Source organism: Bos indicus, chromosome 11 (genome assembly GCF_029378745.1).
Source record: "Bos indicus isolate NIAB-ARS_2022 breed Sahiwal x Tharparkar chromosome 11, NIAB-ARS_B.indTharparkar_mat_pri_1.0, whole genome shotgun sequence".
NCBI classification, from domain to species: Eukaryota; Metazoa; Chordata; class Mammalia; order Artiodactyla; family Bovidae; genus Bos; species Bos indicus.
In genome coordinates this window covers 78,032,495-78,055,603 of record NC_091770.1, presented here as the reverse complement: position 1 = coordinate 78,055,603, position 23,109 = coordinate 78,032,495, and the positions used below count along the sequence as shown (strand labels likewise).

General features: G+C 53.4%; 1 protein-coding gene across 2 annotated transcripts in view; it reads right to left on the bottom strand.

The window, feature by feature from the left end:
* Positions 1-23,109, bottom strand: part of HS1BP3 (HCLS1 binding protein 3) — a 46,804-nt gene that overhangs the window by 12,987 nt on the left and 10,708 nt on the right. The window contains exons 1-4 of one of the 2 annotated variants that reach the window (XM_070799094.1): positions 21,828-21,965; positions 15,113-15,278; positions 10,236-10,443; positions 8,489-8,705 (exon numbers count right to left, since the gene is read on the bottom strand). In XM_070799094.1, the coding sequence (XP_070655195.1) occupies positions 8,489-8,705; positions 10,236-10,443; positions 15,113-15,278; positions 21,828-21,859 (623 nt within the window). In that variant the 5' untranslated portion in view covers positions 21,860-21,965. Of the gene's footprint in view, positions 1-8,488; positions 8,706-10,235; positions 10,444-15,112; positions 15,279-21,827; positions 21,966-23,109 lie in introns of those variants that run through there. The other variant, XM_070799095.1, reaches the window with a different exon arrangement.

Sequence of the window (23,109 nt, the reverse complement as noted above, 5' to 3'; positions counted from 1 at the left end):
CGGTTAGGCCTCTGGTTTCCCCATGTCCACAGCCTCCAGTAGGGCAGACTCGAGTCTTCCCGTTTGCCCAGTCGTCTCTCCCACTCCCCGCCTGTCTATAAGTCTCTGTAAAAGGGCGGCTGAACTCCTCCCTTGCTACGGCCCACCATGAATAAATGGCCTTTGCTGATTCTCATATGGGTGGTCTTTGTTTATTCAAACACCCCCCACAACACTCCAGATGCTGGTATGACTAGTGGATGCTGGCAGTCCCTGCAGTGGAGAATAGCCACCCCCACATCATCCACCATGGAGAAGAAATGGACCGGGTGAAGTCGGCACCCAGCACAGGTGGGGGCTCAGTAGGCGGTGACAGGGTAAGTCCAGGCCAGTAGGCAGGAGGCCGAGGCTCCTGCCTGGATGGTGCCCCAGATTGCGTAATTTTGGGAAGGTTCCTCTATTGCAACCACAAAGATGCTGGAAATCAATCCTGTATATACACTGGAAGGACTGATGCTGAAGCTGAAGCTCCAGTACTGTGGCCACCTGATGTGAAGAGCCAACTCACTGGAAAAGAAGACCCTGGTGCTGGGAAAGATTGAAGGCAGAAGAAGAGGGGGACAGAGGATGAGATGGTTGGGTGGCATCACTGATTCAATGGATATCAACTTGGGAAAACTCTGGGAGATGGTGAAGGACAGGGAGGCCTGGCGTGCTGCAGTCCATGGGGTCACAAAGAGTGGGACAGGACTTGGCGACTCAACAAAGATAAGGAGGTGAAGGCCTTTGTGAGCACAACTCCCAGGGCTGATATTTACATAACAACAGGAAGTGGAAAAGCTCCCTTTTTCATTTTAATTGTTTAAATACCCAAAGGCTTCTGGCTTCTTCAGAGCAAAGCAAACTTGAAGTAGTGATAATATCCTACAAAGGAAATTTCCTGTATTTCATCCCATTTTATCTTTATAGCCACTAGGCCTGGGCTTCACCTCTAATTTACAAAGAGAGAAACTGGAGGCTCTGGAAAGTCCAGCAACCCGCCCAGTGTCCACAGGCTGCTCACTGACAGAGCTGGAACTTGAACCTAGAACGGTCAGCCTCCAACCCTGCTCTAGACTGACCATACACTCTAGGTTTTCCAGCTTCTGAAGTGGCTTTCAAACCACACTCAGGGGCCCTGGCCTCCTGCAAAACTGCCCATGGCCACCAGAGAGGTGGGCCGAGGCTGAGGGGACAGAGATCCAGAGCCCGCAACTCCTGTCCCAACCCGGGCCAATGCTACTCCCTGTGTTTTTTTATCCATCAGGGTTCTGTACGCAATTTCTCTTGCACCAAAGCGTCTGCTACTCAATGAAAGCAGTGGAAGGCGCCGTTTCCTGTGTTGTCCCTGACAGCATTCATTCAGGCCAGACTCTGCACTGCTGCGGATGGAGAAACACAGCTGGTGCAGCACGCCTGGGCGGGGGTGGGGGGTGCTGTGGTCACCCCAACGGCAGCTGTTGCTGCAATCACCGTGCTGGCTCTAGGGTGAGCCGAGGGTGCCCACCGTGCTGCCTGCACCCTCACTGTTTGGTCCCAGGACAGATCAAGGGTAAGTGCTGTCTGTGGAGGTATAGTGTGACGCCACCAGCCCTGGGCCACAGCCCCAGCAGCGATCAGGAAGAACGGACCTCTAGCAGGTGACCAGAGAGGGAAACCGGGGGCTCAGAGTAACAGGAAGGCCTCCCTGAGCCTGCCTCCTGGAAGCCTCTGAAGGCGGCAGAGCCTGGCGGCTGGTGGGGCTGCTCTCTGCTGCGTGCCCTCCTGCTTCTCCAAGACTTTTGTTAGGCTCGGTTCTGGGGGCCCCTCAGACATGATTTTGCCTGCAGAGCACGTCAGGAGCTTGTGAAAACATAGGTTCTGGGGCTCCACCTAGGTTCCAGGGGGGCCTGTGAATCTGCATTTCTAACCAGCTCCAGGGTGGTGGAGAATTCCCAGCTGGGCTCTGCTACCCTAGGCAGGGCTGTAATACTACAGGGCCCTAAGCCCAAGGGTGACAAATGCACTATTTAGAAAGAGGCCTCCAAGGAGAAGTGGCCATGCTCCTGTCTTTAGGGGCTGTCTCACTTCTAAATCTTGGAAATAGTATTAATAGTTAGGTGAGGCGATAGGTGTCAGCTGACCTTAGCATGGTGATCATTTTACATTGTAGGTGTATCAACATTGTATCCCTTAACCTTACACAATGCCATAGGGCAACTTCATCTCAATAAAGCTGGTGTTGTTGGTCATTCAGTCATGTCTGACTCTTGCAACCCTTTGGACTGTAGCCCATCAGGCTCCTCTGTCCACGGAAATCTCCAGGCAAGAATACTAGAATGGGTTGCCATTTCTCTTTTTGAGGGGATCTTCCTGATCCAGGGATTGAACCCAGGTCTCCTGCACTGCAGGCAGATTCTTTACCATCTGAGCCACCAGGGAAGCCCCTAATAAAGTTGGGGTGGGGGAGGGTAGTTGGATGAATAAACCTTGGTTAATAGATCTGGAGGTACCTGGCAATGTGCCAGAAGCTTTCAAAACCACACAATCATCCCAGAGCAGAAACTTCATCCAAATATAGGAAGCAAGACATTTTTATGCTAAAACGCATATGGTCATTTTACGAAAGATAAAACAACATTTGGATAAATAATTAGGACAAAACACACAATTCACATCCCAAAGAAATGTCCAGCCTCATCACTCGAGGCCATGGCCCAGGGCCTGGGTGCTTGCTCCCCATCTTCTGAGTGGACAAGTCTGGACAGCGGGAAGCCCAGTCTCACAGGACAGCGTGTTCATGCAGGAACCAGCCTGTCCTTCGGGAAGCTGAGGGTCCTCAGGGACCTGGAGCATGGATGGGGGCTCCCTGAGCACTGGGGGAAGAGGAGGAGGCAGCGGGTCTTGCAGGTGGTAGGCTTTGCAAAAGCAGAGAGGACATCCCAACACAGGGGAAATTAAGTCCCTAAAGACCCCTTCACTGGAGAGGCACAACCAAGACCCCCCCACAGAAGCTTTTGGGACCTTGCTCTGGGGCAGGCAGCTGGGGGAAAAGCTCAACAGAATAAACACTCCACACACAAACAAGTTCATCACTGCCTGTAACTGCAAAAACCTACAGAAAACACCACAATGTCCCCAGTGCCATTTACAGCGTATCAGTCTGATGCACTAGCATCAAGCTAGGAAGGTAGAAGCCTATTTAGTGATACGGAAAGACCTAGCTGAAAAAGAAAGCAAATTATGGAATGGTGCATATTAACACAATCGCATTTTGTTAATACAACACGAGGTTCATGACATTGTACAGGAGGCAGGGAGCAAGACCATCCCCAAGAAAAAGAAATGCAAAAAGGCAAAATGGCTGTCCGAGGAGGCCTTACAAATAGCTGTGAAAAGAAGAGAAGTGGAAAGCAAAGGAGAAAAGGAAAGATATACCCATTTGAATGGAGAGTTCCAAAGAATAGCAAGGAGAGATAGGAAAGCCTTCCTCAGTGATCAATGCAAAGAAATAGAGGAAAACAACAGAATGGGAAAGACTAGAGATCTCATCAAGAAAATAAGAGATACCAAGGGAACATTTCATGCAAGGATGGGCTCAATAAAGGACGGAAATGGTACGGACCTAACAGAAGCAGAAGATATTAAGAAGAAGTGCCAAGAATACACAGAAGAACTATACAAAAAAGATCTTCACAACCCAGATAATCACGAAGGTGTGATCACTCACACTCACCTAGAGCCGGATATCCTGGAATGTGAAGTCAGGTGGGCCTTAGAAAACATCGCTACGAACAAAGCTAGTGGAGGTGATGGAATTCCAGTTGAGCTATTTCAAATCCTAAAAGATGATGCTGTGAAAGTGCTGCACTCAACATGCCAGCACATTTGGAAAACTCAGCAGTGGCCACAGGACTGGAAAAGGTCAGTTTTCATTCCAATCCCTAAGAAAGGCAATGCCAAAGAATGCTCAAACTACTGCACAATTGCACTCATCTCACACGCTAGTAAAGTAATGCTCAAAATTCTCCAAGCCAGGCTTCAGCAATATGTGAACTGTGAACTTCCTGATGTTCAAGCTGGGTTTAGAAAAGGCAGAGGAACCAGAGATCAAGTTGCCAACATCCGCTGGATCATTGAAAAAGCAAAAGAATTCCAGAAAAACATCTATTTCTGCTTTATTGACTATGCCAAAGCCTTTGACTGTGTGGATCACAATCAACTGTGGAAAATTCTGAAAGAGATGGGAATACCAGACCACCTGACCTGCCTCTTGAGAAACCTGTATACAGGTCAGGAAGCAACAGTTAGAACTGGACATGGAACAACAGACTGGTTCAAAATAGGAAAAGGAGTACATCAAGGCTGTATATTGTCACCCTGCTTATTTAACTTATATGCAGAGTACATCATGAGAAACACTGGGCTGGAGGAAGCACAAGCTGGAATTAGGATTGCCGGGAGATATTAGTAACCACAGATATGCAGATGACACCACCCTTATGGCAGAAAGTGAAGAAGAACTAAAGAGCCTCTTTAAGAAAGTGAAAGAGGAGAGTGAAAAAGTTGGCTTAAAGCTCAACATTCAGAAAACTAAGATTATGGCATCCGGTTCCATCACTGCATGACAAATAGATGGGGAAACAGTGGAAACAGTGGCTGACTATTTTTCTAGGCTCCAAAATCACTGCGGATGGTGATTGTAGCCATGAAATTAAAAGACGCTTGCTCCATGGAAGAAAAGTTATGACCAACTTAGACAGCATATTAGAAAACAGAGACATTACTTTGCCAACAAATGTCCGTCTAGTCAAGGCTATGGTTTTTCCAGTAGTCATGTATGGATGTGAGAGTTGGACTGTGAAGAAAGCTGAGCACAGAAGAATTGATGCTTTTGAACTGTGGTGTTGGAGAAGACTCTTGAGAGTCCCTTGGACTATAAGGAGATCCAATCAGTCCATCCTAAAGGAGATTAGTCCTGGGTGTTCATTGGTGGGACTGATACTGAAGCTGAAACTCCAATACTTTGGCCACCTGATACGGAGAGCTATTTCATTTGAAAAGACCGATACTGGGAAAGATTGAGCACCGGAGGAGAAGGGGACGACAGAGGATGAGATGGCTGGATGGCATCACCAACTCGATGGACCTGAGTTTGGGTAAACTCTGGGAGTTGGTGGACAGGGAGGCCTGGTGTGCTGCGGTTCATGGGGTCGCAGAGAGTCAGACACGACTGAGTGACTGAACTGAACTGAACTGAACCAGAAGCATATACCTTCATGATAAAGGGGCTTTTAAATGTGCTTTTAATTTTTCTACGCTAATTGTATATTATTTGAGTTACAGTTATCCTAGCAGAGTATTTCTAGCCGAAGGCAGAACTATTATGGGAGAACTTCACCTTTCTTAGAACTGTGAAATCTCTAAAACAGAAAGTTAAATATGAAAACTGTGTTCCACATGGAAAGCGATGGTGAGGACATTAAGTGAAAAAGCAGAGTATAAAAAGCATGTGTGCTATGTTTGCAGTTATGTGGATCAGCCTGGGACAGGGATGCAAAAAAAAAAAATCTGCAAACAGGAGAGTGGCTGGGTGGTGAGGGTTTTTTTTCTGTCTTAAGGCACTTTCTAATGGTGTAGTAACGCCTCTTTCCCTAATCAAAACCAGGTTTAACAGACAAAGGAAAACCAGGCTTTGTGCCATGGCTCGCACCCTCCCAGTAGCCCTGCAGTGGAGCAACAGCGCCCCACAGTGGCCATGGCAGGAAGGGCCGACACCTGTGGCCTGGAAACGGAGCGCCAGAGCCTGGCCCAGATGGGCGCTCAGGGTTGGGGTGGCTGGGAAAGCAGAGATGCTGCATCCACATAGGAACTGAGAGCACAGGATGGAGAAATGAGCACGCAGAGCATATCACTCCTGCAAAGACCAGTGTTCCTCACCGCAGGGTGGGGTGGGCCGCACTGCACCAAGAGGGTTAACAGGCCCACCTGGGGGTCCCAGGAGAGGCCGAGAGGAAACCTGACTTCAAGGCAGGGCTCTGGCCAAGCGCCCTCTCAGCTCTGTCCTCTATGTTCCCATCTGTGAAAGAGGGGGATAATCCTAGGGCCCTGCTGGAAGACTGGATCAAGAGCCAAGGCAGGGAGGTGGCATCAAGTCCTAACTCTGCCATTCGGGGCTGGATGAATGTGAATGAATCACCAGACCCCAAACATCAGCTTCTTCATACACAGAATGGGCCTGATGCCAGGGCCAGCTTCCTAGGGCACCATTTCCCAAGCCAGATCCACAACAGATCCAGAAAGCAATGTGGTGAGTCACGACCTTTTAAAAAAAGAATAGAAAATATCTATCCATGTAAAGGCTAATCAATTCCTGGTATTTAATACATTCTCCAAAAAAATGTTAGTTGTTATTATTCCCAATGGAGGCAATAGCACTGACTATTGTCACATTGGTTAAGCAAAGACTGACAGAAGGTCAAAAGCCTCCAGGATTTCTTTCAGGTGCTCAGCTCTCCTCGGATTCAGGAAGGAGGCCCCTGAGTGCAGAGCTGGGGATGGCGCTGGGGGTCGAAGTGGGGGTCCCTGGACAGTCAGTACCTTGCCCGACAATCTGCTACTGAAGTAAAAGCAGGAAATTAAAGGCAGCCCTTGCCAACCCCAAAGAGCATTTTCCTACCCAAAAAAGGAGCAGCTTTGCTAAGCACGTCTTTCAGCCAAAGGCTGGCACAAATCACGCAAGCCGACCTCAGTCTGACGGCGAGTAATACGCAGTTACTCAGAACAACAGACAGGATGAGTTCAAACAAATACAGCCCAATATGGCCCTTGGGCTGCGCAAGGCTGATAATGAACTTTTCCCAACATGATCTCACTGTCGCTCCCACAGGGACACTGACCTCCTCCCAGGTCAAGGCCAGCATGGGGGGCTGGGAGGAGCCTGACTCCTGGGCACCAAGGGCTGCAGGGCCTCCGGCTCTTGTCTCCCATCTCCCTGAGCACCTGGATCTTTCTCAAGCCTGGCTCCTTGGCCCCTCAAGGGCAGCCTCATGGTGACCCTGTGACCACATGTCCCCATGTACCCACCCTCACCATCACACAGGAGAGGAAGCCCTGCGGGCAGTGGGCAGAGCTCTCTGGACTGCACTTTTCATGCTGTTCAAGTTGAACTTGCCTCTGCCTCATCTCTCTTCGGCTCTAATTTCTTTCTGGAACAGGACTGGCCAGATGGGCAGAGACAATGTCACCCTGGGTCTTCAGTCCAGCTCTGCGGAGGTGGAGAGGCAGAAAGACGTGGCCGTGACATCTAAGCCACTTACCCTACATGAGAGCCCCGAGAGACCAGTTGCCATCACTACCCTGTGCTTCCACTGCAGAAAACTGGAGAGGGATAAACTGCCAGGCCTCCAGCCCAGGCAGTTGGCTCCGAGGTCCCGGACAGGATTCCGAGCTCCATTTGTATCCCAGCACCATTGTTCCCCCGCCCTCTGACCGCGGGCAAGGCATCTGGCTCCTGAAGACGTCAGTCTCTTTAACATGTCAAGTGACGTGACAACGCCTGTTTGCGGGGCGGGCTGTCAATGAGATCCGGGAGACAAAGGCCACGGTACATCACCTGGGGCATAGTAGGTGCTCAAAACCAACAGTTCCCAGCTTGCTTCTTGCTCCTTTGGGCCAAGAAGTGAGGGTCCTCGGGGGGCGGGGGTGGTGATGGTGCTGAGTCTGTCTGGCTCCCCATCTCCTTCTGGTTGGGAGGTTCTGCCCACTGCTTCAGCCGGTGTCCGCTGGAGGGGCCTGGGAAGCTGATGTCTTGCTCTCTGGTCTCATCTAGCCTGCAGCCCCTCCCCCAGCTCAGGGGGCTCACCATGGGGACTCACGGGCCGCTCACTGATTAGCTGAAGGCAGTCAGAGGGCCAGGAAAGGAGATGGAACAGGAGGGTGCCAGAATCAGGACACCAAGGGGCCTTCAAGACCACAGCTAGCTGTCTCTTCTTCCACAGAGGGAACCACAGTCTACACAGGGCTTACTCTACCTCCTTCCATCACTGTTATCACCTTAGGGGTCATCAGTCCCCTCCAGCCTTACCTGGAGGCAGGGCCAAGGTAAACAGCCCCACCTTCAGGGCAGCGGGACCCCGGCCATGCGAAGCAAGTCACAGGCTCCATGATGAACTGGACAGAGAACCCAGGCCTCCTGGGCCGGGTTCAGGATGCCTGGGCTGCTGAAGTGTCAGGGTTGGGGTGGCAGCCTGCCAGACCTCAGTGCAGAATGCTGGGGGGCCATCCTGTGACCAGGGAGGGGCAGGCAATACCTGGCCCAGCCCCGAAGACCCAGGAGATGTTGAGGATGAACAGAGAGCTGGTCCCCCTGACTACCGGGCCCCCTCAGGGTGATATTCTAGGGAGACGGGTTTTCTCTGACTCCCAGGAGAGAGGGAGGAGCCTGGAGCAAGCCAGATGGGGGGCACCCCACCCAGAAGGGGAGACGTACCGCATGATGCCCAGAGGGTCCAGGGCCTCCTCCTCCTCCTCCTCTGAGGATTTCCCTGCATCCCCGTCCTGGTGGCCCAGCATGGGGAGACCCTCATCTTCCACTCGGTCCTGCTGCTGGAAGAAGTCCAAAGCATCCTCGTCCCCTGCTTGGCTGTCTGTGTCCAGGACCGAGACATCCCTGCCGCTGAGATCCGTGGCCCCGGGGGACCTGGTGCCTGTGGAGGGAGACGGAGATGGTGCCTGGCACCTCCCGGCACGCAAGCTCCTGCACCAGCACCCGGAGCTGGAGGCCTCCTGCCACGTCCTGGGACTAGAATGGCAGGTCTGTGTGGGTGAGTGTAGAGAGGGAGGTCAGCAAAGCGTGGGGTGCAGCAGTTACAAGCCGGAGCCTCAGAAGAGAGACGGCAGTTCCTCAACCTCTGCAGCCCGGTGTCTGTCGGGACTACAGACTACAGTCCACGGGCTGATGGGAGACCAGACAGTGTCTGGGGTCCTCACAGAACAGCTCTGGAAATGACGTGCATGTGGTGGGGCACATTGGGGAGCTCTGCCTAGCCAACCACTGATGAGACCTGCTCCGAGGGTCTAGACTATGAACTCCATGAGGCACAGTGAGCAGGTGGAAGATTCCAGGACAAACTGGGACGGCGTCACCACAAACTGGCTTACGTAAGCGCTTCTCAAAGTGTGGTCCACTGGCGGGTGTCCACAATGAGGCAACTACAGAAAGGGGGAGCAAGATCCAGAAACTTCCATAGCACCTTGGGATGCTTGTCTGCGACAGATCGGGAATAAAAATAGTTAGCCCTTCCCCACCGATGGTTTGAGAAGCATGGGTTTAGAATGCTTGTTTAACTCTATCCAGTTACTGAACAGTGTATTTTTGAAAGCAGTGAACTTCTAAGATATATCACCCTGTGGGTAAAGAACCCATCACCATGCCACAGAGTGCCCGACACAGGATGTAACGTGTACACTGATATGACATGTGGAACTAAGTGGTATTGACTATGTTGTATTACGTTATGCTTTGTTATTTTATTAAGACAAATGTAAAGTCCCTTGCAAAATCTCATGAACCTTCCATTTCATGGGGTAAGCATCACACAAAGAACATTTTTACAGGTACGCTCAGTTGCTCAGTCGCATCCAACTCTTTGCGACCCCGTGGACTGTAGCCCACCCAGCTCCTCTGTTCATGGAATTTTACAGCAAGAATACTGGAGTAGGTTGCCATTTGATAGGTATAAATTCATTTAAATATTGCAAAAACCTCATGTGAGAGATCCTAATTGTATCTTCATTTTAGAGATAAGGAAACCGAGGCACAGAGAGGCTAGGAAAGTCAGACCACCTGATCCTGCTTCTCCATAAGTGTGTGTGTGCATGTGCAAGTGTGTGTGTGTGTTTGTGTGTGTGTATGTGTGAAGGGGAGCTCTGCATGGGGCTGGCCAGGAGGGGAAAGGGAGGGATCAGACTATGGAGAAGGTCCCTGGTGAGCCCCGTCCAGGACCCAAGCAGTCCGTCCTCCAGGGCTGGGTCCCCGGCTCCTTCCACCCACCACCCACGACCCCAGCCCAAGCATGGCAGTGAATGAAGCCCACATGCCTCAATAGCTTGGCCGAGGTCTCTGGGCTGCAGAGGGTGCTGTGGACCACACCCCGGCCCCCTCCCCCCAAGCCAGGGCAGTGAGGCCTAGTTTTGGGCCAGGGGCCCATAGGGATTTGGGACAGGGTCTCAGGTACCTAAGAATTCCAGCAGCTCGGGGCTGCCTGCCAGCTCAGCATCCTTGGAGATGCAGCGCAGAATCTCGTCGAACAGAGCCCTCCGCTCCCGGATGTCACCCTCGCCAACAAACAGGACCTTCCTGGGGAGCGGGGGCAGGCTGGCCGTCGGGTAACGACTGCAAAGTTTCTGGTAAAACTCCTCAATGTCGCTGTACTTTTTGGAGACCTGGAATGAGAGGAACAGGTGGTTTCCTGAGTCAAGAGGGAAAACAGAGAGGGCTGCGCCCTGACCCCCAACCCCAACAGAGGTCCCCACGAGGGCCGGGCTCCTCGGTGGGCCCTCCTCCAGGACCAGATGGAGGTGCCTCCCACCCGACCCTCTGCCGCACGCCCTAAGCCTCCTGATCAACACTGGGCACAAGCCCCGAAGTCCCAGTGGCCCAAAGGAAGGATGCAATCGTGGTGGATTTAGGGCCCTGTTACCGGTCTGGGTAGAAGCACTTGATACAGGGACTTGGCCTGCAGGTGACTGTGACCTACACCTCCATTCTGGGCTTCTGTGCATTAGCAGGGTGACCTCACGGTCTGTCCAGCTGTTAGGTCCTCTTCTGGCAACAAGTCACCTTTTCTCTGGGTCATTCTCCTGTGAACTAGCAAGAGCCTTCAACAAAGCCGGTCCTTACAGTGCTTAGATGGTGGAGAACAGATATTGCAAGGCTGGTTTCTGGTCCTGGGGCCAGCCAGGACCCCTCTGCACACCGGAACCTCAGGGAGGCAGGCTGGGGCTCCTCCTGGTTGTTAGAAGGTGGTCCTCGGCTGTCAGAGTCACCCCGGGTCATTTGGCTTTCTGCGGAGCTTGGGGGTGGCTGCTACCGCTTCTTGGCCTCTCCCCGGAACTCCCGCTACAGCTAAGGGCTCATCCACTCATCAGGCTCTTGCTCTTGATGTCTCCGTATGGGGACATCCAGCGTGGTCTCTGTCCCCGAGGCTCCAGGTTTCCAGTTAAGGGAGCAGGTGTAGGACTGGGGATCGGCGCCATCGCTGTGGTCTGTGTAAGCCAATGCAGGCACTCAGAGAAGTCATCCTCTCCATGCCACACCCCACAACAGCCCAGTGTCCTCTCTTGTCCTGGACTCTTCTGTGCTCTCCCCACACGTTGGGCATGTCCCCTCAACTCCTTCGGAGCATTAGGGATGAATACAGATATTCCCACTTCTGCTCCCAGACCAGGGCTATGCGCCCAGCACACACTGAAACGCTGCCGTGGCTGATGGGCTGTGGGGCGTCTGGATGCATTCAGACAAGGGACACCCAGCAGTCCGGTCGCTCAGCTCTGTTGGAGCACACGCTGTTGAGCATGGGCATCAGAGCCCCCAGGCTGGGAGAGTTCCACATGCTGGCAGGCGACTGGGGCACTGGAGACTTCAGGAGCCCCAGTGGGGAATCATCTGAGACAGGGGACTGTGGCCTGCAGTTGTCATCACAGAGCTTGACTCGGGAGCTTTGCTGACAAAAGCTTTCAAGGAAGGCTTTCAAGGAAAGGTAAGAGGATCCTTTCACAAAAGTGACGCAGGCTCCAACTCCTGGTGCTTCCCAAAACCTGACTCCACCAGGTGGGGGCGGGCAGAGCGCCCTCTGCAGGCCTGACTGCTCCATGCAGGCCAGGCCACCAGGCCCAGCAGGATCCAGGTTCTGGGAGCCAGCTGTGTGTCTCTAGGACGCTGGTAGTATGGACAGCCTAGGGTACTACCCCACCCTGGGCCCACACTCATCAGTGCTCCAAAGCAAGGGTTGCCACTCCTTTTGAGGAACAGAAAGCAAAATGCTCATTCTTTTTTAAAGCTAAATCATGAAACTTCAAAGAAAGTTCAGGTTTGGGGTTACACCCCCAGATCTCATAGGGTGTCAATGCGTGCTTGGCTCCCACAGGTGGTTCAAAATGTTTGAGAGGCAACTCCCTGAATGGGCACCCTTGCACACAGCTACCCACAGGGCAAAGGTATCACTGGTCAGGAGAAAGTGGCACAGGTGTGACCGTGGAGGTGTCAGAGGTGTCCCCACACACCATGGCTGGGAAGGCCAGCCAGGACCCGGCATGTCGGCTGGGGCCTCTCACGGGCTCCCGAGTGCTGCCTCTCCATCTTGCCCAGGGCCTTGGGTCTCAGATATCTCTTCTTTGCTCCCATCTCTGAAAAACATGGATGCACTAAGCTCCACTGGGGTCAAATCAGATTTGAACCCACCCAGTGGAACAAAGCAGTTCCTACCTGCTATCACGTTGCATCTTGGTTCTCACCAAGAGTCTGTTTAAGAAGCCAATGAAAAAATCACACTCTTCAGACACTTTCCAGGATGTGCTGAATGTCTCTTAATCAGAAAAACTGTGCCATAACTTGTCTCTTAGAATCTCGTATGTGAAGTGTTAGTTGCTCAGTCGTGTCTGACTCTTTGCAGCCCCACGAACTATATAGCCTTCCAGGCTTCTCTGCCCATGGCATTTTCCAGGCAAGAATACTGGAGTAGGGTGTCATTTCCTCCTCCAGGGGATCTTCCAGACCCAGGGATTGAATCCACATCTCTTGTGTCTCCTGCACTGGCAGGCAGATTCTTTACCACTAGCAACACCTTTTTGCGCTGAGGCAATCGGGTGTTCTCTTGGCTTCATGGACTTGTACACGCAATTCCTTTCCCCGGTTTGAGAGATGTTCTCCACTATCATTTCTTCAAGTAAACTCTCTGCTCACTTCTCTCTCTCTCTCTCTCTCTCTCCTGCTTCTGGGACACCCAATATCCTAAGATTGCCCTTCCTAAAAGATTTGGATAGTTCTTGCAGAATTTTCTCTCTGTCATTTTGAATCTTAAATCCCTTTCCTTTTCTAACTGTATCATTTCTAGATTTTTATCTTTAAAAATGGTCTTCTCTACTTCTAATCCTTTTCTAAAGTATGTATTCTTCATCTTACTTACTGAGTCCTTCAGATCCAGAATTTCTGTTTGGTTCCTTTTTAGAGTTTCAATATCTTTGGGAAAGTATATCTTCTGCTCATTAACTTCATCCCTGAGTTTTCTTGTCGCTTGTTGAGCTCCTTCATGACAGTTGTTTTGAATTCTCTATTAGGCTGCATTGTTCTGGGACTTTAAATTTGGTTTCTAGAGAATCATCATTTTCTTTTGTGCCAGTGTTACTGTGATTCTTCATGGTGCTTGATGAGTTCTTCCTCTTCTGGGAAATTTGAAGCATGAAACACCTTTCTTCTTTAGATAAAGCTTTTTCATTTTTTAAAATTTGATTTCTAACAAGTCAACAGGTGAGAGGCTTTTCTTTTTTTCCAGCAGGTGGCGCCACAGCACAAGTTTTTGGTTTTCTGGGCTCCCAAAGCATTGCAGATGGTTGACTGCGGCCATGAAATTAAGACTCTTGCTCCTTGAAAGAAAAGCTATGAGAAACATAGACAGCATATTAAAAAGCAGAGACATTACTTTGCTGACAAAGGTCCATCTGGTCAAAGCTATGGTTTTTCCAGTAGTCATGTATGGATGTGAGAGTTGAACCATAAAGAAGCCAGAGTGCCGGAAGAACGGATGGTTTTGAACTGTGTTGTTGGAGAACACTCTTGAGGGTCCCTTGAACTGCAAGGATATCCAATCAGTCCATTCTAAAGGAAATCAGTCCTGAATATTCATTGGAAGGACTGATGCTGAAGCTGAAGCTCCAATCCTTTGGCCATCTGATGTGAAGAACCGACTCACTGGAAAAGACCATGATGCTGGGAAAGATTGAAGGCAGGAGGAGAAGGGGAAGACAGAGGATGAGATGGTTGGATGGCATCACCGACTCAATGGACATGAGTTTGGGTAAGCTCCGGGAGTTGGTGATGGACAGGGAGGCCTGGCGTGCTGCAGTCCATGGGGTCACAGAGAGTCGGACACGACTGAGCGGCTGAACTGCATGCACTGCCTCTAGTTACACTAGAAGACTGGCACTCTCCAGCCTCCAATGCCCCTGCTGGAGGTGTGGCCTGGTGCCCCTGTTGTCAGCACTTGTGCCTCCATGGTTGCTGGTGCCTTGCTGCCATCACTGCCTAGGACATGGGGGTGATGGGCCCTTCCGCTGTGTCACAGGCTCGGCCTCCCATGGGAGTAGGTTGGGCTGAGGTCACCTGCACTTACGCCGTGTCTGGGGTTGTCAAGTTTAGGGATGCTCCCACTGTGGTTGGGGAGTAGGGAGGCTGGAGTTGTGGGCCAGCCCTGCACCTGGAGGGACAGGGCTGCAGGCCCTGCTGCCCAGTTCCTGTGGCTGCAGGCGGCTGATGAGGCCAGGAGGCTGGAGGTGTGTGTGCCATCCCCCTGATACCACTGGGTGCCGGGGGCTGTGGGCTTGACCTCCAGGGCTGGGGATCAATGACTGCATGCATCACATCTACTATGCCCCCAGCTCCACCTCCTCTGTGTGTTCTCATCAGCCCACCTCTAGACAGAGAGATGTGCGGGACTGCTGTGGGTGTTTACTGGCTCTAGATTGAAGGGGAGAGACCAAGGGAGTGTCGCATCTGCCCTAATGCTGATGGCTCCATCTGCTCTTCACATCACAGCTCAGCTCTGACCTCTCTCCGAACCCTTCCCCTAGGATGGCTTAGGTGCCCCGTCTCGACACCCCCACAGCCCCCGCCCTCCCCCCACTCCAGGCTCCTGTCTCTTCACAGATCTGTCTCCCCACAGACGGTCAGCATCTGATTCACTGGTGTCCTTACTGCCAATGCACTCTGGCATCCTCCAATTGAGGACTGGCTAGAGCACTGCTCGCACTCTGCTGCTACCTGAACCCTGGTGGGAGGCGTGTGTGTCTCCTTGGGCCTCTGGACCCTGGGAGCACCCTGCCAGACCCCCTAGCTCACCAAGAACTGGACGACGTCCTCAGGCCTGTGCTTGGCCGACTTGAATGCAGCCAGCCGGGTGACCACCAGGATCTGGTACTCCACGTGCCCCGACATCATCTTGCCCCGCACCTCCTGGTGCTGTGGCACACTCAGGTCCAGGCCCGTGTGGACATTCTGAACTCTCCTGCCAGAAGGAGAGAAGGCAGAGGAAGGTCAGGTTCAAGTCAGCAGGCTTCTAGAGCGAAATGCTGGTAAGTCCTCAGGGGGTCCCGCAGGCCTGGGTACAAGGCTCCTCCGCTGGGCTAGTCCTCAGGGGTCCAACTCCAGGCTACCCGCCCCTCCACATGCCAGCCCCTCCTGAAGCCTGGCTTCCCAGGCCAGGGCCCTGCCTGTGGGTCCCTCAAGAACGAAGGCCTGTTCTCAGGAGGAAAACAGTGGAGAAAATGGGGCTGTGGAAACAGCAAATTCTTTGCTCTGACGGTAAAGAATCTGCCTGCAATGCAGGAGACCTGAGTTTGATCCCTGGATTGGGAAGATGCCCTAGAGAAGGAAATGGCAACTCACTCCAGTATTCTTGCCTTTGAAATCCCATGGACAGAAGAGTCTGGCAGGCATTCGTCCATGGGGTTGCAAAGATTCGGACACAACTGAATGATTAATGCAGGCTTTGAGTGGATACTTGGAAACGTTACAGCTCTTTGAGAATTTTTAAATGCTACACAAATGCAATGAATCGCACAGTGAGCAAAGAAGTTATGAAATGTTTTCCCTGAGGTGAGAAGAAGGCTAAATGTATTCCTCTTTCTGGGTGAGGGTATCATGGAGACCTGCACACACAAACATAAACCACACAAACACTTACGACAGGATGCGCTGGGCACCCCATTATCAGGGTCCAGACCCAGCCTCTGCAGGGCAGGACTTCCAAAAGACAAGAAACGGGAGGGCCCAAAGGGTTGGGCTGCCAGGGAGACAGCTGGGACATGGCCCTTCCTGCCCCGGAACTCTGTCCCAATCCAACACGTGGCACCCTACGCCCTGCACTCCTTCCACACAGGTCCCCCTCTTTCCACACCGGGCAAATGACACCATACCACGATGCCATTTGTCACCAGCAGGGAGGACAACCCACCACACAGCCACCTACCACCAAATGTAGCAACCTCTACACCCACGAACATTCTCACCGGGTGGAAGGCAGGGGTCCCCAACCCTGGACCACAGATGGTTACTGGTCCAGGTTAGAGACCTGCCCGCACACCAGGAGGTGAGCAGCCTGCAAGCGAGGGAAGCTTCAGCTGTATTTACAGCCGTTCCCCGTGGCTCGAGTTACTGCCTGAGCTCTGGCTCCTGTTGGATCGGGGGCAGCATAATAAATGTAATGAGACGGAATCATCCCCAAACCATTCCCACCCACCCCCACCCCGAATCCCTGGAAAAACTGTCTTCCACAACACCGGTCCCTGGTGCCAAAAGGCTGGGGGCTGCTGGTATAGTGAGAGAAAGTGAAAGCATGAATCACTGAGAAAGGCCCGGGCGAACCGCCCTTCAGGTGAGTGTTAAGTAAGTTCAGCATTCACGAGCCACTTGGAAAAACAAATGATCAGCCCTCCTTTCCTTTCGCCAATGACAAGACGAGTGTCCTAGCCTTTCCACCAAGCGCTAAGACCCTCTGCTCCTGGTGCTGTGCGTGGTGTCCCTGCGTGACAGTGTGACGGGCACAGGACAGCAGAGGGGATGAAAGGCAAGAGGCACCCCCACAGGCTCTGCTGTGGGGACCTCGCCTGTCTAAGGTGCTCCCGAAGCACTACAGAGGGACACCACCACTGAGACCCACTTCAAGTCACAGAGTGTTCTGATCACTCAGTCATGTCTGACTCTTTGCGACCCCATGGACTATACAGTCCATGGAATTCTCCAGGCCAGAATACTGGAGTGGGTAGCCTTTCCCCTGTCCAGGGGATCTTCCCAACCCAGGGATCGAACCTGGGTCTCCCACATTGCAGGCAGATTCTTTACCAGCTAAGCTATCAGGGAAGCCCAAAGTGTTAGTTGCTCAGTCGTGTCCGACTTTTTGCAACCCCACGGGCTGCAGCCTGCCAGGCTCCTCTGTCTATGGGATTCTCAAGAATACTGGAGTAGATTGCCATTTCCTTCTCCAAAGGATGTTCCCGACCCAGGTATTGAACCCTGGTCTCCTGCATTGCAGGCAGATTCTTAACTGTTTGAGCTACAGGGAAGCAGACGCAAAAAGGGAGTCACCTGTACTTGGGCTCAGTGGGTCAGAGGTGGAGCCAGGGTTCACTGCAGGCTGCCCCCTGCCTCCCCGCTGACCCGCACCTCCTAACAGCCCTGCTTACTGTTACTGCTCCGTCTCGGAACACCACACCCGGCAGTTTCTCCAGGGCTTCTATCTGTGACACCGCGCCCCCCCCCCCACACACAATTCCACTGTATCCCTCGTCACGCCGCCCCAGTTGAGAGGCCCTGCCCCACGGCTGGGATCACAGACTCAGGTCCCCTGCCTGTTCCCCTAAACCCGCCAGTTCTCCAGGTCCTGGGCACCAGTGGCAGGCCACTGGGATAAATGCACAGACAGGTCAACTAAAGGGTGTCTCATTTGTGTCTGACTCCTTGTGACCCCCATGGACTGTAGCCCGCTAGGCTCCTCTGTCCATGGGATTCTCCAGGCAGGAATACTGGAGGGGGTGGCCACTCCCTTCTCCAGGGGATCTTCCTGACCCTGGGAACGAACCCCAAGTCTCCCGCACTGTGGTCAGACGTGTTGACTGGTCCCACTTGAAATTCATGGCCACAACTGGCAAGCTGCAGTGCTGGGCCGGGCAAGCCCAGCTTGGTCTCAGTCTAGGGGGTTCTCCAAGTGTGGTCCTCGCTGCATGAGCCCCACCTGGGAGCTTGTGAGAAAGGCAGATCCAGGCTCTGCTGAATCAATCCTCAGGGGACTCAGGTTAACAAGCCCCTCACGTTAACAAGCCCCTCAGGGGACTCTCATGCCCCTGAGCCTAATCTACACTGTCTCCCATTCTCCTCGGGCCCCCAGGGAAACTTTTTTTGTGAAGGGCCACATAGCAAATATTTTAGGTTTTGCAGGCCACAGGGTCTCCATTACCACCATACCCAACTCAGCCACTGTAGAGCGAAAGCGGCCACAGACAGTACTTAAACTGATTTAAAAAGTGAGTAGGGGGTAGGCTTTGGCCCATGGGTGTAGTCTGCCCACCTATACCCCAGACCAAACTTCCGGAACTGTGATGTGCCTTCCCAGTTCCCCCGGTAATCTTGTCAACACACAGATGCTGATCCAGCAAGGCCTGAGAGTCTGCATGTCTAACCAGCCACCAGATGATGCAGGCACTGCTCCCAGGACCCTCCCCGACCCCGCCGCACAGAGTCCAAGTTGCCTAAATCCACGAACCCCCAGGACCTGCTTTCTCCCTACAACCCTGCTTCCTGTGTACTGAGAAAAGAGAAGCGGTCGGAGAACTTCCAAGCACATCCCTTTGCATCCACACCTGGCCTGCGTCTGCCTCCCCTGCTGTTAGGGACAAACTGGCTGGCTCCTACCTAAGACAACCCCTCACCTACTCAAGGACGTCAAATCTTCTGTCTTCTCTGCGCCATCAATCTCCCCTCCTTACTGGATCACTCCCACTTCTCTGACAAACCAAAGCTGTCCTTCCACCCAATCTCCCCCTTGAGCTATTGCTCCATTTCTGCTCCCCCTTCAAGCAAAACTTCTCAAGAGAATGGCGTCTCGGGTTCCTCTCCTCTTTGATCTTGAACTTTTTCCAACTTTTTCTTGATCTTCAACTTTTTCTTGAACTTTTTTTGTTCTCATCATGCAACCGAAACAGCCCACACCCAGGTCACTAGTGACCTCTGTGTTCAGTTCAGTTCAGTCGCTCAGTCGTGTCCGACTCTTTGTGATCCCATGGACTGCAGCACACCAGGCTTCCTTGTCCATCACCAACTCCCGGAGCTTACTCAAACTCATGTCCATTGAGTCGGTGATGCCATCCAACCATCTCCTCCTCTGTCTTCCCCTTCTCCTCCTGCCTTCAATCTTTCCCAGCATCAGGGTCTTTTCCAGTGAGTCAGCTCTTCGCATCAGGTGGCCAAAGTTTTGGAGTTTCAGCTTCAGCATCAGTCCTTCCAACGAATATTCAGGACTGATCTGCTTTAGGATGGACTGATTGGATCTCTTTGATGTCTCCCTCTCCTCTTACTCCTGAGGTATCTGATGGCCCCTCTCTGCTCTTTGAGGCTCTGGGACCCATGCTCTCTCTCTCTTGATTCTCCAACCTCCCTGGCCACTCCTACTCAGCTTCCCTGGATGGTCTGCAATCCTGCCCCAAGTGCCCGCCTTAGACCTCTTCTCTCACTCACCTTCCCCTGCTGCTGCTGCTGCTAAGGTGCTTCAGTCGTGTCCGACTCTGCACGACCCCATGGACTGCAGCCCACCAGGCTCCTCCATCCATGGGATTCTCCAGGCAAGAGTACTGGAGTGGGGTGCTATTGCCTTCTCCACACCTTCCCCAGGGATCTCAAATATGTCCAAGGTTTTAAATCCCATCTATGAGCCAGTGGTCCCTCATTCCTCTCTGATCTGGACTCTCCCCTCAAAGCCACACTCCTCTGAACTGCCTGCCCGAAGTCTTCACTTGGTTGTCAGAAAGCTTCTTAACAAACATGTCCAGACCAATGGTGATTCTCACCTTCCTAAACCTGCTCCATCCATAGTCTCCTGGGCTGGTCCATTGCAATGCCTCTCTTTCAGGAACTCAAGAGAAGTCTTGTAGTCAATCGTGACTACTCTTTTTTGCTCTCATGGCCCACATCTAATCATCAGCAACCCACGAAAGCTCAATCTTCAAAATATAGCTAGAACCCAAATATTTCTAAGCTCTTCTGCCAGCATCAGCTCTCACGTGGATGACTGCCAGAGTCTCCTGAATGGTCTCCTCACTGCACCCTGCTCGCTTCCATTCTGCTCAGCATAGCGGCCAAAAGACCTTTCTGGAGTCCAAAGCAGGTCCCACCATGCCCAGAGCCTCACCCCAGCCTGGGGAGCCTGTCCTGACTGTCCCCTGCCTCCAAGCCCCCAGATGCGGTAAAACTCTGCATCACATCACCCAGCTCTCTGCTGGCTCACTGCGCTGCAGTCACACTGGCCTCCTGGCTGGTGCGCAAACATCTCTCTGCCCCAGGACATTGGCTCCTGCTGTCCCCTCTGCCTGGTACCCTTTTTCTTAAGATTTCTCTTTCACTTGTCAGGGATCTACCCAGCTGCCACTCTATCAGAAAGACACTCCTGGACCACACCATATAAAACAGCATTCACTTCTCCTAGCATCCCATTTCCCTACCACTTTATTTTCCTTTATACCATTTATCATCCCTGGCGCACTATACCTTTACCCATCTGCCCCACGAAAGCTCACAAGAGGGACTGTGTATGGTTCACTATCCTAGAACCGCTCACCTGGCCTTCACCACCAGCACCTGCATTTGTTAAGAAGCCCTGTTCAGGTGGGGCAGAGAGGGAAGCCCTTTCACCCCCTTCCCAAGCTCCCAGCACCAAGGCCACACTCCCACTGGTCTGCTGCTGGCCCTGCTCACACCTGCCAACCTCAAACCTCCTAACCGCATAAAAGGAAACGGGCTCAGGGAGAGGAGGTGATTCACGTGGCACTAGGGAAACCTCTTCCGCCAGCGAGGACACGACCAGCCACCACGGAGAGGAGTCCAAGCAGGTTCTGACATCAGAACCTTAAAGAATCATACTTTTCTAGACCTGAAGCCACAAGGATGTTCAAATTACAGCCGGAAAAATTTTACATTCATTTATGTAAGAGACTGAGGTCTTATCCTAATATTTTGTGTAGGGGGATCAAGGGTGGAGTGTGTGAAAACACTTGCAGTGAGTCACTTGACAGATGTGAGAAAGGGGGAGACGGTAAAACCACGCCCACCCCAGCCTTCAGCATCCCTCTTGTACTGAATCCCCCAGGCCACCCTGACCCAGGGGTCCTCTGCCTCCAGGGACCCTCTGGAGGCCTCTGCGGTAACTGCACTTTTCCTGGGCTACCTGTTAGAGCAGCTGCCACCTGTCCCCTCCCTTTCCCATGGAGGACCTGGCCTCACGCACCCCCACCTCACAGAAGCGGAGGTACACCCTGCCCTGTGTTCCTATGGCAACCGGAAGCCTTCCCCCCCCCCGCCCCGCCCCCCCGGCTCAACAACTGTCCTCCGCCCGTTTCCCCTGACGGGCCGAGCCAGGTCTGATTCACCGCGTTCCCAGTGCCGTGCCCCGGACCTGGCACACAGTCAGCGCTGCCAGGATGCATAACTACATCTTGGAAAAGAAACGAAGGCAGGTCAGCGGGAAAGGGGTGAGGAGAACCCCCTCTTTGACCACCGTGCAGGAGCGGCCAATCCAGGCCTTCCACTAGGTCTTGGATGAGTTCGTTACTCTCTAGGGACCACAGTTTCCCCATCTGTAAAACCGGGAAGCGGGGTGGGCGGCCTCTCCCGCAGGGCCGGGGAGCGGCCGAGCCCAGGTCCACGGCCAGCGGCGCTGGGGGACGCCGGGCGACGGGCGGGATCCTCAGGACCCGCCGCCTCCTCCGCCCGGGACACCTAGGGCCGCGGCTCCGGGCCCTCCCGACTCTACGCGGCCCGAGATGCGGCCGGGGCGCGGGGTCTGGCTCACCTGGAGGTGACGAGCACCGCCGGGGACTGCATGACTGCGAGGGGCTCCGGGCGGGGCGTGCGATCACGCGACCGCGGGCGCTGGCGTCGCCGCGTCCCCGCCCCGCGCCCCGAGCCCCGCGCCCCGCCCGCCCCGGCTCGAGCTCGGGCTCCTGCCTGGCCCGCCGCCTAGTGGCCGCGGCGCTCGGCCGGACGCGGCCGTGCTTTTCCAGGTCTTTCTGGAATTCTGGGCGGAGATTCAGGGCTGAGGACCGTGCGCGGGCTTGGCGCTGCTGGAGGCCCCAGCTGCGCCGAGCGGGTCCCCTTCCCGCGCCGGGGTGTCCCGAGCCATTCAGAGGCTCGTGCGTCCTGGTTTGGGTCTGATGTCCCGGCGTTGTTAGTGACAGCGCCCCGTTCACTTTTAGGAGTGCCCCAAGCGTCCCGCTTCCGGACGATAAATCATTCGGTTCTGCTTCCTTGGGGAGAGTTTTGGGGTGCACAACTCAACCGTGCACAGGGTCCCAAGGATGCTCTGAGAGATGTTTCCAGCGTCAAACGAGGTCAGAGAACCCATCAAACAAGATGAAACACTGTGCGGGGTGATCTAAAGAAACAGCAGTCTGACACCCCACCCCCCACCCCCAAGGCCTTCCAGGGGCTTTCCTTAAAGAGGCCAACAGGCCCTTCCCAGCAAAAGCTTCTGAGAACTGGGTTTCTTATGCCTCACTAAAGAAATGTTCTGAACCTTGTTAAAACTGTAAGGAAGACTTTATTCAAGGCTGTTGCAACAGGAGTCAAGACTTTCCCAATGGGGAGAGAGTTCAGGCTCAGCCCTGAATACAGCAAGGACAATGGGACTGGAGCCAGGGGGCAGGGGGAGGTCGGTGATGGAGGTACAGGTAGCCAAGGGTGAGGATCCTTGCTGAATCCTAGCCTGAAGGCAGGCTGGGGGCTTAGAAGACACCAACGGGTGGGAGGTGAGGAACTTGATCAGATACCAAGGGTGATCAGGTATCAAAGGGAGAGAGCCTTTCTCAACTGACTTAGCAGGATTCTTGCTGAGACTGGGCTGGGCAGGCCAGAGACAGGGCAGGCACCAAGGTCAAAGGCCCAGTCGAGAAGAGGGCTAAGAGGAGCCTAAAGTTTGGTCAAGAAGAGGGTGTCTGTCTCCCAAAGTTTTCCTCTCAGAGAGCTACTAAAACTCCCCAGCCCGCCAGCTCTCCAGGCACCATCTCCTCCCTTCCTCCCTTCCTAATGACACCCCCTTCCCCGTGGACTGTAGCCCACCAGGCTCCTCTGTCCAT